This window comes from Ambystoma mexicanum, chromosome 5p (assembly GCF_040938575.1).
Source record: "Ambystoma mexicanum isolate Mex_15411 chromosome 5p, UKY_AmexF1_1, whole genome shotgun sequence".
Lineage (NCBI taxonomy): Eukaryota > Metazoa > Chordata > Amphibia > Caudata > Ambystomatidae > Ambystoma > Ambystoma mexicanum.
Genome location: NC_090930.1, coordinates 214,193,490 through 214,214,104, shown reverse-complemented (window position 1 = coordinate 214,214,104; position 20,615 = coordinate 214,193,490). Strand labels below are relative to the sequence as shown.

Sequence of the window (20,615 nt, the reverse complement as noted above, 5' to 3'; positions counted from 1 at the left end):
ATTTTTTTGATGATTTAGAGCTAGTGACATTAAATGGTTGAATAGTGGGTGACATACCTGCATTTTCTACATGGAGAGTTGCTAATAAATCATTGCCAATTGATTATTTCTACATGAGGGAAGAAGACATGATGGGGATAGACTCATTAAAGATAGATTTTAACTCCTTTAGTGATCATGCTGTACTCTCATTAAGAATGAAATTTGGTGTTAAAAAGGTGGAGGATAACAGGATGGTAGGAGAAGCAGAAATATCTGCGGGTTGGAATCGTAATCTAAATGCTATTACAAGACAAGCAAATGATTATGATGAGGTGTCTATTAATGCACTATTGATGCCAGACTTATCGTAGGCCTCAAGCCCAGGAACTGTATCTCTGCAGCCCTGAAATCTCTCCACTGGCTTCCAGTGGCTGCAAGGATCAAGTTCAAGACCTTCTGCATCGTTCACAAGTCTTTCGCACTACATCCAACTCTCTCTTCCAAAATACCTTCCATCTAGAGCCCTTCGCTCAGCTACCTCCGACTCTCTGAGGGTAGTCACTTCTCCAGGCAGAGAGTGGGGGGTAGATCTCTCTCCTCTGAAGGTGCCTCCCTCTGGAATGGCCTCCCTGACCCTCTCAGGATTGAGCCAGACCACCTGAAGTTTCAGAAGCAGCGCAAGACACTCCTTGTCTCCTCTGCCTTCTCTCTCTCGCTCCCTTGTTAACTTATCTGTCTCCTGTTCCGACTGGTTGCTTGGTTCCCTCAGAGTTTTACTGGATACCAGGCTCCAACACAATCAGTTTTGCTTGCACTGCCTCCTCCCCTACGGTGCACTTAGAGCCTGCAACTGTAAGCCCTATAGCCCCCTGCTTCCTGCACTTACCTAGAGATGTGCTGCCCTGGCAGAACTTACTCAGAGCCATGCTGCCCTGTTTGCACTTCCACCTTTCTTCTCCCTTGCACTTCCCCCTCTCCTTCCCCTTGTACTTCTATTGTCACACTTCCATGATCCGAATGACACAATGCCTAGTAAGATTGTTTGTCTTGTCCTCTCTATGTTTCTCCTCCCTTGTCTCGTAGCACCTAGATACACTTGGGTACAGGCACGTTATAAATGCCATATCCTATCTATTCATATCAAAAATATACTTCAAATGAAATAGTGGGATGGGTGAAATGTTCGACTGCTGCGTACTGTTTACAATTATCAACTTCAAGGTAGGGAATAGAAATAAAAGGACATTTAGGGAAATAGTAAATAGAACACATTACTTACCTCAGTTAATGTTCTTTCGACTGGATGTTCCTCCCACGTATTCCTCATCTTTGATATACTCTAATATCCTGCTTGCAGCTGGGACACCTTTCACAGCAGAGGGTGCTGTGCATCGTCGTTTTTGACTTTGTGTCCCTTGATGGCCTTCGTCCGAATGGCACGCACCGCGTCTGTTGCCTCAGTTCATGTTTTTCCTCTCCGCAGCAGAGTTGTCTCAAATATGAGAAAAGCGTTAGCATTAACAGACAGGAAGGTGTAAATCACAGACATTCTCTGCTGACAGAGAGGTAGGATGGGAGGGCCGATGAGGAATATGTGGGAGGAACATCTAGTCGAAAGAACATTACCAGGGGTAAGTAATTTTTTCTTTGAATGAATTGTGTCCTCCCACATCTTGCAGACCTTTATGGGTTGGATGTAAAAGGAAGGACAACACAGATGGTGCATCACAAGTGAATGGGTCAATTCCTTTATCTCTACACCAGCTGCAAAACCGGTTCCACCGACAGTGACAGAGATTTTGTCGCTGGCCTTCTGGCCGAAAGCACAACCTCCATCACGTCTTCCGGAAGGTCCCAATCTTTGTACCTCAACCTCTCACCTTCCTGGCCCAATCCGGAGCAATCAGGATCATGGACTTCCCAAACTTTCTCAACCTCCTGAGAACATGAGTAATAACGAACTAGTGGAAACATGTACAGGAGCGGAAAGGCCCAAGCCACCATGAAGGTGTCCCCAAAGGATTCACAGGAGCAGAATAGGTTGCACTTCCTGTTGACACTGGATGCGAACAGATCCACGTGAGGGCTTCCCCAAAGGCCAAAGATCTCTAGAAGGACTTTCTGAGCTAACTCCCACTCGTGGGAGACTGTGCTCTCAAGTCCAAGATGGGTTGCAATACCATGTCCTTTTTTGGTATTAGTAAGTACAGAGAATACCAGCATTGATTCCTTTCACTGCAGATGCTGGTTCAATTGCACCTTTCTCTAACAGGGTTGGAACCTCATGTAAGAGGAGCGGGACTGGTTCTATCAAGGACATGCTTAATGGGGGACAGTTTGGAGGTCTTATAAGAAAAGGGAGGCAGTATCCATGGGAAACTGTTTGCAGTGCCCAGGCATCAGACGTAATATTTCACCGCTCTTCCAGATGCTGGGTTAACCTGCTCCCTAACACAGTCTTGTGACGTAAGGTCTTAAAGTGATTTTTAAGCCGTAGACATTGCGAATGGCAACGAGGCAGAGGGTGTACTAGCACCTCTGCCTCCACCTCCTTGTGAGCCACAAGGCTGTCTCCTTTTGTCCCCTCTGAGTAATCTGGCCTCTTGTTCTTCCGATGGAGGAATACAAATGGAATGACTGACCCCTCCAACCTTCGAGTAAGAAGAGGAAGATCGGCCCTGTTGTGGCTGCCGAATTGCAGCACTGAGAGATTTAGCAGCCACCTTAAAAGTCTGCAAATTCTCTAGGCTTTCATCTGCCCTGGATCCAAAAAGTTGAGAGCACTCAAAGGGCATGTCCAAAGGTCTGTAATGCACATCAGGTGCAAAGCCTGAGTTTCTCAGCCAAGCAAACCATCTGTGAACAGTACTGGCAGCCATGGAGCGACCCACACAGTCTGCTGTGTCTAAACCGATTGTAGTGACTGACACATGGCATCCTTCCCATCCTGTGTGATGTTCAGGAAGCCCTCTCTCTGTTCCCCCTCAGGGAAATGTTGTGCCACCATAGCAGCCACCTCCCACAGGGTGTAAGTGAACTTGGCCAAGGCACAGGTGGCATTGACCACCTTAGGAGCCATGCTTCCTGCCGAGAAAACTCTCTTCCCCAGGATGTCTACTCATTTATCGTCTCTGCCTGGTGGAATCGTAGGGTATGCCATCCCCTTGGAAGTAGATTTGGCTGCCTGCACCACCAAGCACTCTGGAGTGTTTAGAGAGAAACTCCTGGTCAATGGAGGAAGGCCTATATTTTTTGGTGTAATCTTTAACCACTGCAGCGGTGGAGTCTGGTGTTCTCCAATTTTCCAGGACTCTATTCTTGGATACTCCCATGATCCTTTGGTGGCCACTTATCGAGGATATCAGTAAAATCATCCTGTTCAAACTCCACAGCAGCCCTTACCCAGCCCAGAGAGTCTCTCACTTTTGACATCATGGATCTGTGATGCATCCGCATGCCCAGATTCCTCAGGTGTGCTAATTCCACTTCAGGGGAAGTGTCTAGCCCACTAGCATCCCTAAGTGTGTCGACCAGGTCCCTCATCTCAGATTCCTCTGACATCATCTCTTCTGGGACACCAGGAGGACCGCAATCCATGACAAACCCCAAAACAGGGCTTTCCTCCTTTTCCTCTTCCTCATATATTGAGCTCAGACTTAAAGTATTTTTTTTGTCTGCAGTTAAAAAACCTTCAATGAGCTGTATGAGGATGTCGAAGGTTTCAAAAACATTGATGTCGAGGGACTCAAAGCCGACACTTTCGAAGGGCCAGACTGGGGGGGAAGATGGAGTCTTTACTCTATGCGTCAAGACCACAAGTGGCACTTGAGGGGCCTTCAAGGTCCTTCTGTCCGCGCTCTTGGGCACGTGAACAGTGTTTTTTGTCTACACCCTGTTGGCCTGATGCGGCACAATAAGGTCGGAAGTCTCTCTCGACTTCTCCGAAGGGGTAGGTGTTGCCACCTTTGCAAATACCTCCAATATTTTTTGTTGGATTTCCTCCAACTTGGCCGAGGAAGCCATTTTTTAGGGAAACATATCTCTTTTCCCTTGGGCGAGGAATCAGAAGAGGTTGATCGAGAATGATGGCATCTCTTTCTGGACTTCCTCGAGGAGGACGACGAAGAGTGAAAAGACCTCGACCTGGAATGCTTCGCATGTTTGCTGCTTTTCATTTGGATCAGTGACAAGAAACTTCTTTCAAGCTCTTGTCTTTGGATAACTTAACCTTCAACTTAGTGCTCAACGTGGATTTGGGGGAGGCCTACAGGACAAGTTTCCCCTTCCTCTCTTTTGAGGCCTTCACCGTCATCGACTGTCATGAGCCACACTCACCGACTTTGTTGCCTGTTCTCAAGCACCAAAGACATACTAGATGTGGATCACTTAATGACATCTTGGAGCTGCAATCGGCACATCTTTTGAATCCAGTTTTGAGGGTAGACGTGGACATATTCGAAAAATTCAAAGTGCGTAGAAAGAATGAACGGCGAGGCGAGTGAACCATTTCGAACAAGCTGTGTGGAAAAACAGAACTGAGGCAACGGGCACGCCATTTATACTGACGTAGACGTCATAGTCGAGACAGGCGCAGGCTGTCGAGGGACACAACGTCAGCGACAATGCACAGTGCCCTTTACTATGAAAAGTTTCTGAGCTGCAAGCAGGATATCAGAGTATATCTAAGATGAGGAATAAGTGGGAGGACAGAATCCTTTTGAAAGAGGCAGGTGAGGCAAGAATTATGAAGAATGACATTGACTTCCACGGCTCCAGAGATCCACATACCACTTATCAAAGTGGCAAAGAATGGGTATAGAAATTGGGTGAAATACTATAAAATGTCACAAAAAAATTGCAAAATATGTATTCAATTTTAAATCAAGGGAATACAAAGAAATAATGGAAATGTTTAGAGGTTTAAAGGGTGAGGATATGGTTCCCCTAGAGAATATAATAGAAGGGGAGGAATGCAGTAACTATATTGCACAAAGGTTTTGTGGCAAGGGACAGGGTGATTTCTCAACTGAAATGTTTGATATAAGATTTGATTACTAGGATATTCTGGCAGTGATTAAGAAATGAAAATACTCAAGAGCCTCCGGCCCAGATGGGGTATCAAACATAGTGTTGAAAAGAGATCCTGAGAGATGGGAGATATTTTACTTGCACTATTTAAGTCTGTTATATGGCTGGGCACAAATCTGGACTTGTGGAAGTTGTCACACTTATTCCAATTTTTAAAAAGGGCAATCGCAAGGGCCTGGGAAATTATAGACTTATATTGTTACTTGATGTATCTAGCAAAATATTTTCCACAATGGTGCTTAGAGAAATGAGAAATTGGGCTGCCCAAGCAGATGCACTGAGGGTATTTCAGACAGGTTTTATGCCGGGGCTATCTACAATCTATAATATCTTTATCTTGAATGCATTGATTAGCCAAGCAAGAAGGAAAGGAATGCTGCCAATTTGTGTGCTGTTTATAGATTATACATCAGCCTTTTACTTGGTAAACCGAGGAAAGTTATGGGCAAAATTGAAAAATCTAAATATACCAGAAGGGCTGTTGCACACAATTAGGATGCTGCTTACTGACACGAGGGCTGGGGTAAGTAGCAGTAGTAGTAGTAGATTGCCATTTAAATAGCGCTGTTATCCCATTAGTATGGCCTCAATGCGCTTGTGGGGGTGAATGGCCTCGGGGGACCAGAGTACAATGTAAAATTCTCAGAAGGAATATTATACGTGTGAGCTTTATGCCAAGATAGGCTGGCCACGTCCCAGTAAGCTACCCATGATGGTTAGGCATGTGGATGCGTGCTGGGGGGTGGGTGGTCAGGAAAGTGTGTGAGTGCAAGCGACTCGTTAGATGTTCAGCTAGACCAAATTTTTGTCATATGTCTTTGCTGCATTCTGATTGCAGAGATGTTGTGCTTCATGTATTAGTCTGGTTTATGGAGGCGAATAAGTGCAAGTGGGTTTTCGTGCCGGCAGCCGGTGTCCACCAAAGTGGTACTTGCCAACGTACCTTGAGGCTCAGGTTGAAGATTTGCCTTTGATGTGGCTGAGTGTACCGAGTCGTTTAGTCTGCTCGAAGAATTGCACTTTACCTTGCTCTGTAGAGTTAACTGTGGAGACACTAACTGTGGAGACACTGACTGTGTCCATGCCTAGGTGTCATGAGGTAAGTCAGAGAGAGGGAAGTTCTTCATGTTGCTGCAGGGAATAACCAGGTCTTGAGGGCCTTGCTGAAGGAGAGGTAGTCCTCATTCGGCAGATTTACAGTGGAAGGGAGTTGAGAGGGTGGGAGCTTGAACGAGTAAGAGCATCCTCCAATTCCGGTGGAATTGAAGAACAAGTTACTTCTTACCTGGTAATGTTCTTTCGATGGGATGTTCCTCCGACGTATTCCTTATCTTGATTATCATCTCCAGCTTGCTGGCCTCGGATTTTATTTTTCAGTAGAGGGCGCTGCGCGTCCACGTCCCTCAAGCCGATGTCCCTCGACAGCCTCCGTATCGGCGTGACGTCATCATGCGTATAAATAGACTCGCGCAGCGTCCGTTGCTCAGTTCCGTTTTGACGTTAACAGTTGTTTTACATGAATTGGTTAGTGACCCAGAAGGACCGTTAGCTGTAAGCACAAGGGAAGTTTTACTGAGGGGATAGATGGGAGGGGCGATAAGGAATACGTCGGAGGAACATCCCATTGAAAGAACGCTACCAGGTAAGACGTAACTTGTTCTTCGAAGGGATTGTGTCCTCCGACGTATTCCTTATCTTGATAGACTCACATAGCAGTGGTGTGTAACTGGAGGTGGGAGTAAAATTGCCATGTTTCCCTTCAAGAGTGAACAGAGTGCAACACAGCTTTGCCAAATCTAGTCTCTTGGCTAGAGGAGGAATCCAGGTTGTAAAATCTTGTGAAGGTATGTGCAGACGACCATGTGGCAGCCGCACATATGTCTCGAATCGGTACCCCTCTTTGGAGGGCCGAAGAGGCTTCGATACCCCTGGTTGAATGAGCCCTAAGATTTTGAGGAGGCTCTTTCCCTGCCAGTTTGTAACATTCCAGAATGGCTAAAATAATCCATCTGGAAATGGTCTGTTTTGTTATCGGTAATCCCGATTTGTGCCCTGAGTAACCTACGAACAGTTGGTCTGCTTGCCTAATCCTAGCAAGTCTGCTGATGTAAAAGCTCAAAGCCCGCCTTGGGTCCAGCCTATGCAGCCTTTCTTCGTCTTTCCCCGGATGGGGAGGGGGATAAAATGAAGGCAAGGTAATCTTCTGAGTGATGTGGAATTCAGAAACCACCTTTGGGAGAAAATTAGGCTTCACTTGTAGGACAACTTTATCTTTATGAAAAATTGTATGAGGGGGTTTACGAGATAATTCGCTCACCCTCCTAGCAGATGTCAATGCCACATAAGACAGTTTTAAGGGTGAGAAACCTTAGTGAACAAGAGTGGAGTGGTTCAAAAGGAGTACCCATCAGGAAATTTAAGACTACATTTAAGTCCCATAAGGGAACTTGGAATGGTCTTGGAGGATAGACATTGGTTAATCCCTTCAGAAATGGTATTACTAAGGGTAACTTGAAATACGATGGTTCCTCTGCAGTGCGCTTGAAGATCGATAGCGCTGTGAGATAGCCCTTGATAGTGCCAACCTGAAGGCCCGAATTTGCCAAATAGAGTAGAAAAGATAACACCGTTGGTGTACCACATGAAAAGGGGTCGAAATTCTTTTCTCTACACCAGCTGCAAAATTTGTTCCAACGGCAGCGGTATAAAGTCTTTGTTGCTGGCCTTCTTGCCGAAAGCAACACCTCCATGACGTCATCTGGGAGGTCCCAATCCTTGTATCTCAACCTTTCAGATACCAAGCGTGAAGGTTGAGGGTTCTGATGTCTGGATGGAGAACCTGACCTCCCTTCTGCGAGAGAAGATTCTCCTTGATTGGAAGACGAATTGGAGGGCAGATGGACATGTCCAGAAGGTCCGGGTACCACGTTCTCTTGGCCCAGTCTGGGGCGATTAGGATCATGGTTTTCCGGAACCTTCTCAACCTCCTAATTATTTGAGGAATGACAGGGACTGGAGGAAACGCGTAAAGAAGTGGAAACTCCCAGTCCACTACGAACGTGTCCCCTAGAGCTCCTCTCGGGGGAAATTCCCTTGAACAAAACTGATCGCACTTCCTGTTGATGCTGGTGGCAAACAGATCCACTTGAGGTGTTTCCCAAAGGGTGAAGATCTGTTGAAGGACTTCCTGAGCTAGTTCCCACTTGTGGGAGACTGTACTCTGCCTGCTCAGAGCGTCCGCTGTCAAGTTTTTTCCTCCGGCTAAGTGAACTGCCGATAGAGAGATTCCTTCTTGGATTGCCCAAAACCAGAGCTGCATCGCCTCTCTGCACAGAGGCAGTGATCCTACGCCTCCTCTTTTGTTGAGGTAGTGCATGGCCACTGTGTTGTCCGTCATTATCAGGACATTTGTCCCCTGTACCGATGGCAGAAAAGCCTTCAGCGCTAGTCTGATTGCTCTCAGCTCTAACAGGTTGATATGTAGTCTGGACTCCGATGGAGACCAACGACCGCTGATGGTCAAGTCTTTGGTATGGGCTCCCCACCCCGTGAGTGAGGCATCTGTGACTACTGTTATCTCTGGCCATGGTTGCCAAAACAGTTCTCCTTTCAAGATGTTCTCCTGGCAGGCCCACCACTGAAGGTCTCGAGCCACCTTGTCCGGAAGGTCTGTCATTCTCCCTGAGAATTGCGACCACTGAGTTCTCAGTGCACACTGAAGAGATCTCATTCTCAAGCGAGCCTCTGGCACAAGGGAGATGCAGGATGCCATGAGGCCTAGCAACCTCAAAATGTCGAAGGCTGGGAGACGTTTGGGCATTTTGAAACTTGGTGACCATCTGCAGAATATCTTGAGCCCTCACCTCTGGTGGCGAGGCTTTTCCCAGGGAAGTGTCCAGGACCGCTCCAATGAACTGGAGTCTCTGTGATGGTAACATCTGTGACTTCTTTAAATTGAGGGAGAAGCCCAGTTTGTGAAGGAAGTGGCAGACATAATCTAGCTGGATCTGAGCTTGTTTTAGAGATACATCTCTGATCAGCCAATCATCAAGGTAGGGGTAGACGTGAATCCCTTCCCTCCTTAGACTTGCAGCCACTACCGACATTAGCTTGGTGAAGACCCTCGGGGCGGAGGTCAGAACTCGAAATTGATAATGAGAGCCGCCAATTGCGAACCTCAGGTATTTCCTGTGTTTGAGATGGATTGGCACATGGAAATAAGCATCCTGAAGGTCCAGAGATACCAGCCAGTCCTGGAGCTGGAGGGCCGGAAGGATCTGAGAAAGAGTTACCATCTTGAACGTGTCCTTCCTGAGGAACTTGTTCAATTCTCGTAAGTCCAAGATAGGTCTCAGTCCTCCGTCCTTCTTCGGTATTAGGAAGTAGGGGGAGTACCAGCCCTTGTTCCTCTCCGCTACAGGTACCGGTTCTATGGCATCTTTCTCCAGCAGGTCTACAATTTCCTGCAAGAGGAGCGGATCTGGAACTTTCCGAGAGCTGTTCCCCGGTGGATGATTCTGAGGAATGCGTAGAAAAGGCAGGCAGTAACCTTGGACAACTGTCTCCAATGCCCAAGCATCTGACGTAATAGCCTGCTATTCCGTCAGATGTTGAGTTAGCCTGCCCCCTACTGGTGTCTTGTGAGGAGAGTCCTCAGAGTGATTTAGAGGCGGCTGATGCAGGTGCCGAGGGTAAAGAGTTACCTGCTGCTGCTACTGCGGCTTTTGTATTTTTACCCCGTCCACCTCGGGTGAATCTTTTTTGTCCTCTTTGAACCGACTGTCCTCTGCCTTTTCTGAATGCGGAATAAAAGCGAAAGGACTTACCTCTCCACGAGGTTCCTGAGGGGCAATATGGTGTTTGACGGATTGCAGCACCTAGGGATTTTGCTGCTGCTTTGGATGTCTGTAACTTTTCTAGGCTGTCATCCGCCTTCTTACCAAACAAAGAAGAGCCGTCAAAGGGCATATTTAAAAGTCTGGCTTGTACATCTGGAGCAAACCCAGACTATCGCAACCACGCAAATCTGCGGGTTGTAGTACTTGCCGCCATGGCCTTACTGATGCTGTCAGCAGAATCAATGCCAGTTTGAAGGGATTCACATATTGCGTCTTTACCATCCTTAATGATGTTCAAAAACGCTTCCCTTTCTTCTCCCTCTGGGAGGCAGTCAGCCGCTGATGAAGCACACTCCCAAAGTGTATGGCTGAACCTTTGCGAGCGTACAAGTAGCGTTAATAGAGTTCAACGCCATGCTAAATGCAGAAAAAACTTTCTTAACCATATAGTCGTATCTTTTGTCATCCCTGTCCTGTGGAACAGTAGGGTATGCCGATCTACTGCCTGATGCAGTTGCTGCTTGGACAACCAGACTCTCTGGAGTTGGATGTTTAGACAAAAATTCAGGGTCAGTAGTAGATACCCTGTATTTGGCTGATAACTTCTTGTTAACTGCCGGGATAACCTCGGGAGTTTCCCAGTTAGCCAATATTTTTCTTTGTAATGCAGCATGAAATGGAACCACAGGATCCTCCTGTGGGCCTTTGACTAAGATGTCTGTAAGGTCATCCTGTTGGAATGCATGTAAAGGTGTAGACCAACCCATGAATTCTATGATTCTTGCTATTAAAATTCTGTAAGGGGTCTCAGCATGTTCCCCTGGTCTGGTTTGGCAAATTCTATTTCTGGGGAAGTATCTAACCTACTTGCCTCATGTAAGGATTCTCTAAGGTCCTTCAACCTATTTTCCTCAGAGATAAATTCCTCTGGTTCTGGTGTTGCAGATCTCTGCAACCCAAAAGGTATTTCTTGATCTGAATCCTCCCCTTCCTCATAGATTGAAGACAAAGGTCTGAAATGATCAGACCTTGGAAATGGCTTAAATGCCATTTCCAGAGCAGAAGGGGCTAAATTTGTCATAATCGGTTGAGAAAACGTCGACGTCGTCGACACGGACGTTAAAGGCTTCGAAAACAAGATTGGAAGTGGCCTCGAAGAACTCGAGAGGATCGGGATCCTACTCGAGGTTGTCGATGACCTCAAAGTCATGATAGAGGCTCTGGGTATGACCACTGGCTGTGAGGTAGTGATGGCCGTGGGTTTGCTCTTTTTCGGCGTCGACGTAGGCGTCGAAGACGGCGTCGATTCGATCGACCTATGCGTCGATGAGCCCTTCGACAATGGCGTCATTTATGCGTCGAAGGGACCTTCAACGCTGGCGTCGATGGCACAGTGCCTTTTCTCGAGGGTTCATGACGCTCTCAAGTAGTTTCTTTCACCGGGTGCAACGACTCGCGCCGTTTAGATTTTTCGGGTCTTTCACCCATGGTATCACCCTCAGCTGTCTTCGAGGGGGTCGAGGCCGCTTTCTCGAAGACGCTAAGCATCCTTTTACAGAATTTCTCCCACTCAGCCTGAGAGCTATGTTTTGTGGGGCAGGTGACTCTTTCCAGAGAAACAGAAGAAGAAGACGAGGAAGGGGATCTTCGACGTCTCTTACTTGAATGCTTGGATCTCGAAGAGTGGTGGGAACTGCTTCGAGACCTAGACCGAGAATGTTTCCTGTGTCGGCGAGGAGACGAATGTCTCGACTCTGCCGAGGAAACTTTCGAAGGAGTTTGAGCTGTATTACCTCTCTCAAGCTTCCCCTTACGCTCCTTCAAGGCTTTCGCCGTCATGGACATGCAGTCCTCGCACTCCGAACATTGGTGCTCCGATCCCAGGCACCACAAACAAATCCTGCGAGGACCTGTCAACAACATTTTCTTTCCACAGTTTCGAAATTTTTTGAAGCCGGACCGTGGAGTCGTCGGTTCGGGTGAGGAAGCCATCGAGTAAGAGTTGGTTTATTCTCGAGGAATAATGAAGAATATATTCTCTGACTAACGTACTGAGCAACGCGATTCCGAGGCCCACGAAGCGCGGAAAAACAGAACTGAGCAAGTCTATTTATACGCATGATGACGTCGGCGCTGATACGGAGGCTGTCGAGGCACATCGGCTCGAGGGACGTCGACGCGCAGCGCCCTCTACTGAAAAAAAAATTCCGAGGCCAGCAAGCTGGAGATGATCTATCAAGATATGGAATACGTCGGAGGACACAATCCCTTCGAAAGGGGGGATCACAATGAGGAGTGCAGAGTCGGATCTAAGGGTTCTGATGGGTTGGTAACGTATAAGCTTGTCCTGGAGGAATTCTGGGCCAGTCTTGTGGAGGGCACAGTGGGTGATGCACATAGCCTTCAAAGTCGTCAGTCGGCTGATTGTAAGCCAGCCTAGTACTGTAAGGGACGGGTGATGTATTCCCTCGGTGATAGGGCAAAGAGAAGTCTAGATGCAGGATTTTGGATTTGCTGGAGTTTTCTGAGCTGCTAGGCAGGAGCACCCAGATAGAGGGAGTTTGTGTAGTCTAAACGGGAGAAGATAATGCTGAGGATTGCTGAGACTCTGTGAGGGTAGGAGAGATAGGATTCCCCTGAGGATGATTAGATTGCACAGCATGGGCGACTTCTTCAAAGAAACAGCTATGGGGAAAGGGGTGAAACAGGGCTGGGTCCTTGCATCCAAACTGTTAAATCTTTACTTGGTAGTCGTGGAAAGGGTGTTGGTATTAGTTAACAACTGTCCCCCTAAAGTGGGGAACTTCCACTTTCATTGGTTGGCCTATGCCGACGATATGATCATTGTTGATCAAACGCTAGTGGGATAAAAAAGAGGTATTGATGCTGTCATGACGCATGCAAGGGAGCACGATTTGGTCATGGATATAAATTAGATGGAATCCATGTGTTTTGGCCGAAACAATTGGGATGTAAATGTAATTCATACTACAGAAGGGAAAACAGAGAGAGTTTTTAATTATTTATATTTGGGTTTTCATCATGGCCAAAGCTAGAGGTCCAGAACTGATGGCCCGTAGAAGGGCAAAGGCGTAATCGGTAATGGCTATGATTAAAGATTTTGCCAAGAAGACCACAGGCTACAGCCTTTTAGGGATTATTTGAGCCACTAAGCAGACATTTGCGGCTGTTATAGTCTATGCTTTAGAGGCATGTAATCATAGCCAAGATCTCTGGATGAATAAATTGGAAAGGGAAATTTGGCAAAGAAGTCTGGGTTTATCCCAAGGTACTTGAATTGAGGCAATAAGAATAGAATTGGGCCTCCCTTCCTTATCCTCTATAATTAATCAAAATAGAGGTCATTTATTTATAAAAATAATGACAGCTGGTGGAACATCAATTTTAACCATCTTAAAGAGCGCCATGGTGGAGGGACTGTCTCAGTCTCTATTGGATTTAAAGAGTATCAATGAGGAATTATTTATTAAGATAGTTTGGAACCCGCAGTGGGAAAATGGCCACGGAGGTCTCCTTCAAGAATTAAAAAAAAACATGTTAAACTGTGGGGCAGGGCCATCAATGATGAAGATAAACAAACAGAAAATCATCAAGGCTATATTTAGTCACACTCCCCTCTTTTTGTAGTTTGTTTGTAGCCTGTACTATGCAGATGCTTCAATTTTTCCTAAAAATATCTGTTTTATTATTTCGGTACTAACCAATCTTGTATACTTCTCTCTTTCTAGGCCTTCAACATAATATTATCTACAATAAAAACAACATATCATTTTTCTTAGACACAATCTGGACACTGTTGAATTACAGTGTTTTAATTACAGCTAATTTCCTTAGTTGTATAGGGCCTGTCCTAGTTAAAGCAATGCTGGTGGTTGCTGTGTAGGAAGGTCGACACAGTTTGTTTCGGCCATCTCATCACCAACTGCAGTGAATTAGGTAAGCGGCCTTCATCATGACGATAACGTAATTCTCAAGTACACCGAAGTGTGTGTAATGTGTCTTATTCAGTAGTGGCCTGTCCCATCTTTTTGCAGGTGGAAATCCCTACTATTGGGTGGAGTCCAAAAACGGAAGCACAATGCGTCACCAATCTTATGAAGGGATTCTGCAGCCACAAATTAGAGTAATCGTGGGGATCCGGTTCACGTCCCAAGCTTGGGAGTAGGGATAGTTAGCAACTTCTGAATGGGACTACTGTGCGGCACTAACTGCACCTTTGCACTTTGCTGATTAAATGACAAAGATTCTGTGGCAGCAGTGCAAACCAAACTGTCAAATTACTAATTTCTTGAAAATGAGCGCCTAAGTGTTCCGAATGTCCAGTGTTACAAGTCAACCCTAATTGTTGAGGGCCTAAAGGATCTGGTCAAAGGTGCCCATCTTGAATTTGCACTTGCACAGGTACAAATTCAGAAGCAGCAGATCCATGATTAGTGCAGGCCCACCCCCTTCACCTGCACTACGAAATAAAGGGACTACCAACAATTGACCCTTTGTGAGGTGGTGATAAGCTCTGTCTGAGTTTCGTCCAGAAATTGGTGAACTTGCTCCAAGAGGAGAGGATATGAGGGGGGAGAGAAACAGGAGATCTGTGGAGTGCTGGAAGAAAGAGAGGAGACAACTCTGGGACACAACATATAAGGCCCAAGGTTGGAGATGGTGCACCACCACTCCTTGATGAAGAGGGACAACCCTCCTCCCCCAAACAGAGAAAAGTGATCAAAGTCCAACCTAAAGGGTTTTTTGACCATGGAGGCATAAGTGATTATGGATATGGAAACATTAATCCTTGGAGCACCTCTACATCTTCCTTGGCAGAAGAAACAGCACTTAAGTGTTTGGCAGAGGATGTGCACCCCTACCTATATGCGAAATCGAGGGGCAGAATAAAAAAGAACAGGCTCTTGAGGAGTAAACAGAAGGCTGATGGAAGACCAAGCCAAGGGATTTTGGCATGGCATTGAGGCTTTAAACATCTACAGGGACACATCACTCTTGGACCAGAAGAGGCTGCCACCATTAAACAATATGCCAAATTACTCAGTATTTCCATGTCCGGGCACAAATATGGAAAGATCCCCTCCTTGGATCCTACAGTGGAGGTCTCAACCATTGGTGAGTGGAGAGAAAACCCAGATCCGTGGTAACAGGCAATGCCTTTTTTCAAATGTTCATGTCCACTGGGGGACACAAGCTGGATTCAGCCTTGCCACCTTGAAAGGATCTGCCACAGCAGGGTTGAAAAGAAGAAAGGTCTCTGTAGGGCAAACCTGTTATAGAATACTCATAAGGCTGTACTGGGCCACAGGCTTTAAAGGGGCAGAGAGCCAAGGGTCTCCACAGACTTGGCTATTGTCCTTTTGAAAGACACATTAGGCTTTCAATACGCAGATTATTCTATAAAGTCAAGCTCAGGCCAGGTGCTGGCAATATCTAAATATGAGGCCAACGTGGTTAAAACATCATGCTCCCTCTGAAAGATTTCCGTCAAGTCCTCCACCCCTCCAAAGTCTATACGGGTTCCCTTCTTTGTCGAGGATTTGATCCATTTTGAAGAAAAAATAGGTTCTGTAAGTCAGGGGAAAGTGCAGACAATAAAACCTGTGTCTGGGCATCTGTGCCCTAGGTCAAGTGGCATTGAAGGCGAGCGGTCTCTATAATAGGGACTAAAACCGAGTTAGCAAGTATAAAGTTTTGTGCCAATGAGGTGCCTCTGCCAGCATCAGAATGTGAGGGAGATCTGGATCCACCACCAGAACCAAGGCTGAGACTGCTGGTGCAGGGGTCCTGAAAAAGATGTCCATCATGTGATGTCTGAGCTCCTCCAACTGCTCTGGAGTAGAGGAGCAAGTGGAGAACAGAAACTGTCCTTTAGCGCTGAGATGTAATCAATATGGAACTGGAGTAATTGTGTTTTTTCCTATAGAAAGAGGAAGAAGAGTGCCACTTACATGTGTCGCCGATGAAGTAGGATCTCTTGCCATTTTTTCTTCTTCTTTTCCTTCTCATCAGAAGGGACTCCTCAGTTCTTTCTCGGTAGCGGGAGACTTCTTAGAAGAGGCTCTGAACCTTGAAGGGGTCTCCTTATGAGGACAGTGAAAAGCTATGCGTGTCACTACTGGAGAGCTTTGGGGGGGGGCAGGAGGACTGACAGAATAAGCAATGCTCTATGTCATGATAAACTCGCAGACACCAAATGCGCACCTTATGAGGGTGAGCACAGATATTTACTACTTGCAATGCCTGCAGTGCTTAAAGCCGAGGCCTTATTGGGATTGGGCATGATACAGAAACTAATTTGCTAAGAGACATCAGTGTCATTCCGAAGCAGCACACTCAACACACAGAAAAGGGAATTGAGTACCTGGGGTGCAGCCAGCTCCATATATAACACTCATGACAGCCAGAGTCATGGGCACAACGATGATGAACCCAACAGGAAGCCAAGAGTGCCTCCTGATGGCTTGAAAAATACAGAGCCCAGACTGATGCTGGAGAATAGTTTTCTAAGATGAGGAATCTGTGAGAGGAAGGACTCCCTCAGAATCATATTTACTGGATTTTGAATGTTATTGGGTTGAATGAACTCTGACATGGTGCTGTATAATTTGTGTACTTGACATGCGGGTAATGGAAATACTGATCAAGAAAATGCCTGAAACAAAAGAATATACAAAATTCCACATTCACTAATATCCATTAGCAAGTAAAAGGATTCTTAATACCAAGATCAGCAAGGGATATTCCCAACGTAGATACACAGGCATTTTCAGAGCTACAGAAATCTCCCAGTAATTCTTGTGGTTAAATCCCTTTCATGCACTTTAAAGTATGCTGATGGGATTTGTTAATACTGCACTTAGGCAGGCATTGAAATGTTGAGACAAAGAGCAAGATTCCATTTTTGTGGGAAGTAAAGAATAGGAATGTTCCAATACATCACCATAAAATGTTTTGACTATATGATTCCCCGCTATTGAAATGACCAGTTTAAGTAAACCACTACATGACTGTCTGCTATCCAGGAGTGGTGTGCCGCCAATGACCTCTTCCTTAATACGAGTAAGACTGAGATTCTCCTCATCGGCACACCCACTCCCTCCTTTCCTGTCTCTCTCTGGCCAGCCTCTCTTGGCCCTCTTCCTGCTCCCTCCTGCGAGGCTAAGAACCTCCGGGTCATCTTCGACTCGACACTTTCCTTCTCTCCTCACATCTCTGATGTCTCTAAGAAGTCACACTACCAGCTGCACCTCCTCAGAGGTATTCTTCCTTTCCTCTCCTTCCCCCAGAAGCTCACTGTCTCTAGAGCTCTGGTTCTCTCGAGGCTGGACTATTGCAACAGCCTCTTTCTAAATCTTCTTGCCTCTACTCTCCGCCATCTGCAACTCATCCAAAACAGGACTGCGGGACTTGTCCTTGGCCTCAAGCCCAGGGATCATAACTCTCCAGAACTGAAATCTCTGCACTGGCTCCCAGTGGCTGCGAGGATTAAGTTCAAACCCCTCTGCGTTGTCCACAAAGCCTTCTGGGCCCCGGGACCTCAATACCTTCAACTGTCTTGTCCTAAATATCGTCCTTGTCGAGCAACTTCGCTCACTTCGCTCATCCACCTCCAACTCCCTCAGGGTTAGTCGCTTCTCCAAGCAACGAGTTGGTGGTAGATCTCTTCCCTCAGCTGGGGCCTCCCCCTGGAACAGCATCCCTTCCTCCCTGAAACTTGAGGAGAACCATCTCCGGTTCCGGAAGCACCTCAAAACCTTTCTCTTTGCTTCTGCTTTTTCTCCTCCTCTCCCCTGTTGACCTCCTGGCTGAAACTGTACTGGTTACCTGGCCAGCTCCTGATCTCTGGCCCAGGTCACCTCCCCCGCCAGTCGCACACCTGCACTGCCTTCCTGGCAAACACCACTCTTGGTGACTGTTTCTGTATCCCTACAGTCCCACTACAAGCACTTGACACCTGATGCCTGCACTTACCCCTGCACTTGCCACCTGCTGGCCTACTTTATTATTGTTATTTATTCTTATCCCTTGTACTGCACTGTCCCCTCCCATTTCCCCATGCACTATCCCCTTCCCCCTTCCCTTGCACTTGCACGATCTGAATGTCACCTGGCCTAGTAGGATCGTTGTCTGTCTTCCCACTGTTCTCCCTCCCTTGCCTCATCGCGCCTTGAAACACTTGTGTATAGGCGCGTTATAAATGCCATATCATATCATATCTTATCATACAGACATTGGAGATTAATGTAGTTTACCAATAACAGATTTGTTCAATTAATTTTTACTACCAGTGGAGTCTTCGGTGTCCGTTTCTTTTTCTCTGCTCTTTCTTTCTCCTCTATCTCCATGTTTTCTTTCTCTATCAGCGATATGAGAGTGTTGCAGCGTCTCTGTAGCTCCTATGAAACAGAACGACAACACAGCAAACTCTTCAGTGGCTTATCATTTCTCTGTACAATTAAGTTAATTCAATTCTGTCAATAAACAGGCATGGTCATGAAAAATTGGCCTAGAAAATTGCAATTGGTTACTTTTTTAAACAAACTTAGAAGCACCGATTTTAACGATTTGGGAAATTTGTTGGGAAAAGTGTGCATTTCAATGCACAATGAAGCAGATTTTCAAACAGGGCCAAAGAACCACACTGATGTGTCACATGAAACCTTCTGGCATTGCCTTATTGGGTTAGAGGCCAGTTGATGTCTGTCTGACGCATGTAGCATGCTTCTGTAACTACATCTGCTGTGGCAGAGATGGTGCTTAAAAATCCTATATTGATTAATGCTGCACTGTCAGCAGGTAATCATGTTTCCCCTTGGAACCGAAAATGTTACAGTAGTTGTAAGGAATACCTTTTTTGGTCAATGTTAAATTTGGCAGGTGTCCTCGCCCCTTTCCACGGCTCTTTCCAAGCCCCTGAACCCCTATAAATGTGACTGACCCCAATAATGTTTATATACATTTTATTGTACCGGGACTTCATCTCCCAGCTTTCTTTGCGTTCTACACCTGCACGCATTGTAGAAGGCGAGTATTTCATCGCTTTCTTCTACAAGCTCTGGCATCCTCTGGGGTTGGTCTCTACAATACCATGGCTGTATTTGTTTTAGTTACAATGCAACTTTCCCAAATTCATTCGCATTCAAATCTACTTTTTTACATTATGTTACCATTGACACTGTCCTGTACAATACTTGAACTATGACATTTTCTACACTTCATCCCAGTGATACAATTCTCCTTATGACACAACCGATTCAGATACACATATAGCATAAATACATCGTCTGAAAACTAGGTGTGACAAATTCAAGTTTCCTTCATGTCTGTCCACATGTAGGCGTATAACACTTTCCAAAATTCAAATATGGCTAATGGCACATGTTTGCTCCTGCTTCATCACAGTTAAAACAGTTCCAGTATTGGCACAGTACATTTCAAATCATAAAGATCTCATGACTTCATCATCTTAAAGTTTTGTATTTAAAAGCTCCAATTTCCTCAGATACCTAATAACATCCAGATTTAATGACACCTTATGGGCATCAAGTATCAATAACCACAACTCATTAGAAGAGAGATTACGGAAATTACATAGATGTTTATGAAAATATTCAGTTTGCATTTTCATCAGTGCCACACATTCTATCACAATATGTTTAAGCGTCTCCCTTTTCTCTGGTTCCAAACAAAATCTACATGATGCATCAATGTGAGTTAGCGAGCAAGATGCTAAAAGAGATTTGGTTGAGCATAAATCAAATCTAATTCTCATGATATCAGCCTAATACCTTGGTCCAGGAACTTGATCAGGTATTTGGAGACAGTTTTCAGCTGGAGGAAGGTCAATGGCTTAGACGAGGACCGGGAAAAGGGAGCGGTTACCCAAATAAGCCCATCCACATGGACCAAACATTTTGGGGCGTTATACACAAAACAAAAATATATGGAAGGGCGGTTCCCTTGCATGGTCGTAGGGGCGTAGGTGGATGTTACAGGCAGGCCCTTTCAATTAGAAATTAAAGAAGTATGTGAGGCAATAATTAAACAGAAGCGGGACAAGGCTCCAGGCCCCAACCTTATTCCCACAGACCTCTTTAAGGATGAACCGACGATATGGCGCCCCATGTTATGGCTCCTCTTTAATGCATGCCTGAGATTGAATTGGGTCACGCCCCTCATGGCGTATGGCCATCATAATTCCCTTTTATAAGAAGGGAGGTAGGATTCACCCATTCAACTTTAGGCCCATATCATTGCTGGATGGAGTGGGGACAATTTTCACCAGATCAATCTATGTCCACCTGCAGGAATGGGCAATTCAAAACAACATAATTGACCACCTCCAGGCGGGATTCAACTGATAGTTAGCACATTAGATCAGGCATTAAGACTCCACCTTGCCACTCAGAAGTATGCGGTTTTAAAAAAGATGAAGGTGTATTCCGCCTTCGTGGACTTGAGGACAGCATTCAACACTGTGTCAAGGATAGCCCTTTGGAAAATCTTGGCCAAAAGAGGAATTCCCCCGGATTTGCTTAAAATAATAGAACAGCTTTACACAGAAAATAAGGCAGTTGTAAGATGGGGCCTGGGGGATGAACTAACAGAGCTGTTTGATGTCCAAAGAGGAGTCTGACAGGGTTGCATGTTGGCCCCCATACTTTTCCTGATATACATGGATGA

General features: G+C 45.9%; 1 protein-coding gene across 3 annotated transcripts in view; it reads right to left on the bottom strand.

The window, feature by feature from the left end:
* Positions 1 to 20,615, bottom strand: part of LOC138480867 (probable global transcription activator SNF2L1) — a 1,964,402-nt gene that overhangs the window by 81,896 nt on the left and 1,861,891 nt on the right. For all 3 annotated transcript variants that reach the window (XM_069612650.1, XM_069612651.1, XM_069612652.1), the window contains one exon: positions 18,218 to 18,328. In XM_069612650.1, coding sequence (XP_069468751.1) covers positions 18,218 to 18,328 — 111 coding nt within the window. The remainder of the gene's footprint in view (positions 1 to 18,217; positions 18,329 to 20,615) is intronic.